The sequence below is a fragment of the Morone saxatilis genome, unplaced genomic scaffold (genome assembly GCF_004916995.1).
Source record: "Morone saxatilis isolate NCDOM2014 unplaced genomic scaffold, NCSU_SB_2.0 Contig18, whole genome shotgun sequence".
Taxonomy (NCBI): domain Eukaryota; kingdom Metazoa; phylum Chordata; class Actinopteri; family Moronidae; genus Morone; species Morone saxatilis.
The window spans coordinates 2,003,476-2,010,478 of NW_023339740.1; the positions used below are offsets into that span (position 1 = coordinate 2,003,476).

The 7,003-nt window shown below is 43.2% G+C and overlaps 1 protein-coding gene and 1 non-coding gene across 2 annotated transcripts in view; both read right to left on the reverse strand.

Moving 5' to 3' along the window:
• The window catches only part of zc3h11a (zinc finger CCCH-type containing 11A), a gene marked incomplete in the record, with an annotated part of 10,492 nt that extends 3,489 nt beyond the window's left edge, over positions 1-7,003 (reverse strand). Inside the window, 13 exon segments of the mRNA XM_035662204.1 lie at positions 311-378; positions 504-1,046; positions 1,158-1,220; positions 1,350-1,430; positions 1,530-1,607; positions 2,205-2,378; positions 2,481-2,546; positions 2,635-2,817; positions 2,926-3,049; positions 3,710-3,829; positions 3,946-4,093; positions 5,354-6,654; positions 6,988-7,003. Coding sequence (XP_035518097.1) covers positions 311-378; positions 504-1,046; positions 1,158-1,220; positions 1,350-1,430; positions 1,530-1,607; positions 2,205-2,378; positions 2,481-2,546; positions 2,635-2,817; positions 2,926-3,049; positions 3,710-3,829; positions 3,946-3,999 — 1,554 coding nt within the window.
• LOC118328956 lies at positions 3,542-3,660 on the reverse strand. The gene has a single exon (XR_004796764.1). It is a non-coding gene; the product is annotated as a small nucleolar RNA SNORA26 (small nucleolar RNA).

The following is a 7,003-nucleotide window of genomic DNA, read 5'->3' on the forward strand; positions in this document are numbered from 1 at the left end:
GCAGCTCTCCACCGCTGTATGTCTCTCCTCCGAGCAGGAGCTGTGCCACGCCCATGGTGAAACACTGCTGCCTGCTGGGCTGAGCTCCTGCACACAGAGCTCAGTGGAGTGGAGGAGAGACAGACAGCAGAGAAAGTTGACAATACCTCGACTGCTAAGAACTTCACGAGTAAAACACTTGTAAAACAGATTATGGATCTAATCTGGTCATTATAGCCGATATCAAACAGTTAAAAAGTGCCTGGATCGGCCACGATACCAATCTACATCAGACTGGGACCTCCCTACTGCAGCATCTTACAGGCCGTACCTCAGGAGCAGCTGTAGGAGTTTTCAGTGGCTTCTCTGTCACAGCACTCTTCTCTGTTGTGATGTTGCCTGCTGAGTTGAACACAGGATTCACGTTAGAAATACAAAAACATGGTATGTAAAAGGAGGATTAGCAAAAACCTTAAGAAAACAACTCTTTGTGTCAACACACAGGGAAAAAAACTATGACTTACTCTGGGGTGGCAGTTTCTTGATGCGCAGTAGGCGTGGTTTCTTAGCACCAGTCTCCTCAGTATCAGAGTTCTTCTTGTTTTCAGCCTCCAAGGCCTGCTGAACCTGAATCCTTGCTGCCTTCTCCCTGCGGATCTCCTCCAGGGTCTTTACTCGAACGCGCCCCACATTGCCAGAGTCATTAGCAGGTCCAGCTGTGTCAGACTCTCCCTGGTTTTTGCCTGGAGCTTTCTCCACAGTGTGCTTGGCCTTCTTAGGGCTGGGGTTCTGCTCTTGCTGCTGCTCCTCCTGTCTTTTCTTCTTGTCATGAAGGATCTCAGAGAACGTTCTGATGTGGTTGATGGAGTCGTCCTTGACGGTGATGGCTCGCTTGACACCCTTGGTGGTCTTTGTGGTGATAGTTTTGGTTGAGCTGATTTCTGGAGCCATGACTGAAGGGCTGTCTTCTGACTGAGACTTTGCTGCCTTCTCCTGTTTGATCTCCTCTAGGGTTTTGATGCGGATCTGCTCAGGAGCTTTCTTTGATTCTGTGTTGGTCCCAGCTACTGGGAAAGATAGGAAACAATAGACAAAGGTTTAATCAATGTGCAAGATTCATATATTTCCAGACAAAATACTGGACAATGTTTACTTCCCATATTCTTTTGACGTCTTACCTGGTTGAGCAGGTGCAACAGACCCAGCAGACAATCCAAGTCTTTCCTTAATAGGCTTCAAAGCTGCAGAGGAAAGGTAAATGTTTAAGCAGACATATTATCTTTCTACCTTAAGATACATCATCTAGCATCAGCATGAAGTTGAGTAAAAGGCTACAGGTGATATATAAAAGTTGATGTGTCCTGACTCACCTTTCTGAGGGGGCATTAAAGGCTCTTCCTCATCCACAACTCTGCCCAGACGCTCTGCCAGACTCCTTTTCAGTGGGACATCTACAGCAAGGACAGCAAGTCATGAGCTGTACTCTTAACATTATTATCACTACTGGAATGAAATCTGTTAATACAAATTAAACAAGAATGAAAACGTACCTGTGTTGGGCACCTTCCTTCCAAGCCTTTCTGCCACACTGCCTCTTGGTCGCACGGTTTCTTCAAGGACAATTTGGCCTAGGTTAAAAAAAGGACCATGTGCTGGTTGAGAACAGGGTAATTATAATTTGACTTCTCTTTAGGACAGAAACAATTACTATGCTTTTAGTTCATTTCAGCTTGACACTAATTTCTCAAGTGGGGAACATTCAGACCAGATATCTTAGAATGGTCAATCCATGTTGCACCTCATCAGTGAGAAACAAATTAGTTCCAATTGACTCTTTGTAGGTCCCACCCCTTTTTTGCTCTACGTCCAAAAACAGTTCAGCAAGCCTCTGTCAATTTCCTCCTTTCCTTCGTTAGATATGCTATGTGCTAGGCTAATCTATGTTGAAAGACAACCACATTTTAAAAATGGTTAAAAAGTGAAAAACAACATATATAGTCAAATCTTAAGTAAGCAAATGTTAGCAGAACATTAGCTAGTTAGTTAGGTAGCCCTTTCTAACGTAAGCTTTCAGGTGTAAACTAGCAAGCTGGTTAGCTAACAATTGATGTGGTCATACATATGTTTATTTTAGCACTATCCATGTTGAGCCGATTCATCAATTTATACAAGTCCTAAAAATCATCATCAGACTAAAAGATATAATATTAATTATTGCTTTGTACCATCTCTCGTCTCGTAGATTGCTGGTCTAAAAAATGAGTGGATGTTTTCCTTTTCTCTGTTGGCCGAGGTTTCAGCACTCTGGATGGGGTAGCCAGCTCTCTTCATGCTGGCTTTGAGGGCCTTCCTCAGCCGGATCTCCTCCAGGGTGCTTACTCCAAAGTTCAGCGAGTCATCTGTCAAAGACACAACCAGACCCCATGCACACAGGGTTTGAGAGTTGTCACAAATTATGATGAATCTGGTTTCCAAAGTTTAGTCTCTGACTACAATCTCACCTGATCTGGTTAGTTTTCTAGGAGAAGGGCCAACCTTGCCATCCTCTCCCTCCTCTGAGAACTGATCTGGAAAAATAAAGACACATGAATATCCTTTCTGAAAATGAGAACTAGAAGAGACAAAGAAGTCATTTTGAGATCAAATCCAGCTCACCATCTTCATCCTCATCATCATCTGCTGGATTAATCACCACTGGTGGATGGGTGGGGCTCGGTACTGGCTCCTGAGCTTCTGTCTTGATGACACCTCTGAGCTGGGGATTGGCTGCAGTGGGGAGAGGGGCAGGTGGCGGGGGAGCCGGTTCCTCTTGCAGCTGTTCTTTGTTCTTAGTAAGACCTGGGAGGATTACATCAATTATCATTACTGTCTTTCACAGGTGGATGTCAAATTGTCTTAGACTGTTCATAATCACTTGGTGTGTTTGCTTAAACAAAGCCCACTTACTTTTATCAGCTGGGACAAACATGCCATCAATGTAACGGGGCTTGTCATGGAAGAAGGCACAGTGTGGCTTCTGGCAGCCGGCTGCTTGGTTCTCCCAATAACAAGGTATCTCCTTTCGGTTTTTCTGTTTTGATGAAAGAGATAAAACATTGCATCTCAATCAGATCTATTTACATTGAGTGTGTCCTTACACATGAAACAACAGAACTGAATCAAAAAAACGGTCTTTTCACTCTGATACACTGATCATGTTACGGTTTCTCCTAGTAAAATGTGGTATGGTGATTAAAAAAAGAAAAGACTAAAGTCTGTGGCTGGAACACATGGCACATTCATGACTTTAAACTGCAACGGTGGAGATATTATATTTGACATTATGGAGGAAGAGCCATCATCCTTATCTTTGAGGAAAGTATTTAGACACATTGCAGATATTAAAAATCTGAAAAAAGGTGAGCTTGACATGACTATACTGTGCTGTAAATCACAGATAAAGCTTATCAACAATCTACAGACATCTCAATTCTTATTTGGAGTAACATAAGTTGATATTAAAGCCAGTCTTTGTAGCATCCTGACCTGTTGGCTTGTTGTATAGTAATCTTTAAAATGCATTAAATGTTCCTCCCAACAGGTCCAGAGCCAGGAGTGGAACTCCTGGCCCAGGTTTACAGGGAGACTTTTTCTACCCTTCGGTAATGGCCATTCAAGACACACACAGCCTCGAGTGGGCAAAGCTTAAAGGAGATAGTTTCAAGTTCCTTCAGTTTCAATTTAAGCTTACGGTTATCTCCATGTGGCGAAACTTGCAGACAGTACGGAAGCAGCGTCCCTCCTGCCAGAGGTTGCAGACGGTCTCATTGCCCATAGCTGCCTCACAGTGTCTGAAGGGGCAGCTGTCACCCTGTACAATAAATGAAACCCAGTTAAGACCCGACTCTTCCCTGGGGTCACCTGGTGACTTTCCAACTGGTTACAATATGTGTAGATATGTGAGCTTTGTGCTCAACCTTTGCTTACTTTAGAGCAGGTGGAATAGTAAAAGAAGTAGCAGTCATCTCCATGGTTGGTCATAGTAATGCTGGCACACGTCTTGAGTGACAGAGGTGATGAGGTCACGACCTTTAAACCCAGCAGGTGGTTCTCTTCAGGGCCAACAGGACTCTCCCTGACAGCACAGAGCACAGCAACACATGAAAAACAGAAACCCTACTCCATTACATCACCATAAGCTTTGTAACACGTCTGCACATGTACAGCTAATACCAAGAAGTCTAATCCCCCATACCAAATATGACTTACTCCAACTTGTACATTTGGTACAATATCAAATTCATTGGAGTTTTATGCAATCTATTGTTTTGCACTCATCAATTCAAAAGTCTCATGTACAAACAATGATTACATGCAAAAATGGGGCTAGGGAAAGGGGGACTGTCATTTTAAAGGCCTCTGCACACCAACCGGACGGCCGACCGTCGGCAGAAAACAGAAAAGCATCAGACGATCAGTCGGCCTCCCGTCTCCTCGAGTGGTCAAAAAATGCCTCCGAACACACCAAACTGACGCCACTATGGAGCGTACGAGTTCTGCGTGTGCGCGAGGCGTAATACGTCCCCATAACAGCGCAGGTGCGCTAATCTGTGTTGTCGCCCAAAAAAACTGAAACCGGAAATAATGCACTCAATGACCTAGTAAACACAGAGCACGCTGTCGTCAGTCATTGTTTTCATCAGAGAGTGTTGATAGTAGTCCAAAGGATCGTTATTGTCATTACTCGCTGAACGGAAAATACGATGGCTAATAATAACAAGATACTGCCGTTGTTTACCCATCGTCACTTCCGGTTTTCTCGTGCACTCACTGATTCGCTAGTCAAGGGCGAGCCCTCACCCACAACCAGATTGGCTCATTGAGGCCAGACGGTCACTGCCGATTCTACATGTCAAATTGGCCAAAATGAAGGCCAACGCCGACTGACGACGGCACGGGACACACCGAACCGACTCCAGCCACCGACCTCGCAGCTGACTGTCCGACGGCCGATAATCGGGTTGGTGTGCGGAGGCCTTTAGGCTGCTGTGGAAATTTAAGGTGTAGTCAACCATGGCACTGTGGACAAATGCCCATGTCCTCAACGTGACCTAAGTTCGGTTGACACACAGTATAAAATTGGGGAACTGTTATTGTCTTCACAGAAAACTTAAATTTAAGTCGGGGACCGGCCTCATTTTTGAAGTCCCTACGTGCAAAGAGTAAAAATCTTCAGATTGTCTAATTTAAGACTGATTCGTCTGAGAAATGAGCAGAGAAGAAGAAAATGTGTATGGAATAATATATAAACAAATAAATAAAACAGGAAAACATGTGACGCAACTAATTATGTAACCTGCAGACTAATTTTGATTTTGTTTTAATCCACCTTTACCTGAGGTGGCTGAAAAGTTGTCTCCCTCTTGAGTGCACTGCTGGTAGGGTGTCTCCGTGGTGGTATGGAGTCCTGAAGGAACACTTGATCCATGAGATAAGAGGAAAAGGGGGGTGGGTCGCCCAGAGACACTTGTCTTCCTACGACATCCCTTTTCTGAGACTCTGAGACATCTTTATCTCCGCCAGACTGCTAAACATTACTGATGGTGGGTGCAATAGAGTCTTTTGGGGATTTTTTTTATTAATCGGTGTGACCAATGAAAGAAAGAAATAGGGTGACATAAAGAGCCAGAAAAGAAAAAAAAATAGATCCAAAAATGCTTAAACTGGCAAAAAAGGGGATAAACGTGGGATGGTGGGTGGAAAAAAATCCTCAGCTTCTTCTCGGCCTTGGAGGCATTTTGCACACTTGGTGACATTTGAGTGATGGCAGTAGGAAAAAGAAGGGCAGGATATTCAAGCTTTAGAGATATCAGCTGTTGATTACCAGTGCTGAACAGGAAAAAAAATCTTCTGCCAATGTATTCTCATTGGGGGGCAAGCTATCCATATCCAGGGAATCCCACAAAAGGGCCAAGAGGATGGATTTAAACCTACAAATCAATCAAAAACACTCCCCAGGGCACTTAAAATGGGTTATTAAGAGACAGACAGCAGTGCACAAATACAAAGGAGACAGTTGGACATTTCCACAGTACAGCATCATGAGACGAATATGCTCTCAGTAAAGACTCCGGGACAAACTACAATCTGGTTATAACAGGGGCCCATGTCAGTGGACTGACTCACTATCACTATACTATCAACCCATTTTTAAATATTTCAAGTATCTAATCCACAAAAAAAACAAACTACATTTGCTACCTTCAGGAGTCCAGACCGGGATTGTTTATTCACTCTAGACATGGAGGTTTTTGCTCGACACTGATGATCAACATGAAGAACAACCCTGGCTTCCATTTTAAGGAACAGGAAAACGCACTTACACGGAAATAACGGGATTAAAGTAACGATCCACAACTCGCATTACAAATAACGTTAAGGCAAACACGTCTAATGGGGCCGCGACCACTACAGTCGTTAAACTTGAATTAGATTATGGGTATTACATCTGAGACAGAACCGACGTTTCTTAGCAAAAACATAGGTTACAGATCACCTTTAGTGTTGCTTCGAAATATGTATGGTCAAACCAAGACAGTCAAGAAAACAATCACATACTTACGGTTTAATAAAAAGTAGCCCAAAGCTAGCCGGAGCGAACTACGAGCGATTCCCAGCAGTGATGGAACGACACTACTGTACAGAGATCAGTTAATATTAGTTGATATTAGACTGCTATCTAACGTTAAATAAACAATGGCGTGAGTTTGAACTACTGCCTGTTGACAGAATACTGTGTATTGCTAATGTTATATTCGCAACGCGTAATAAAGCTAACTATGCTCGTTGTTTAGCTTATGGTACATAACAGAGGCCTACGGAATTTCTCGCGACCTTAGCTTTAGTTAGCCAACTGTTGTTAAAACGGCTTTTTATATGTAATTACCGTGATATTCACTGTTTTATATTTTAACACTATAATGTAACAACCAAATATATTGTGTGAACAAGATATGCAGTGTTAATTACCAGTTTCAGATTTAAA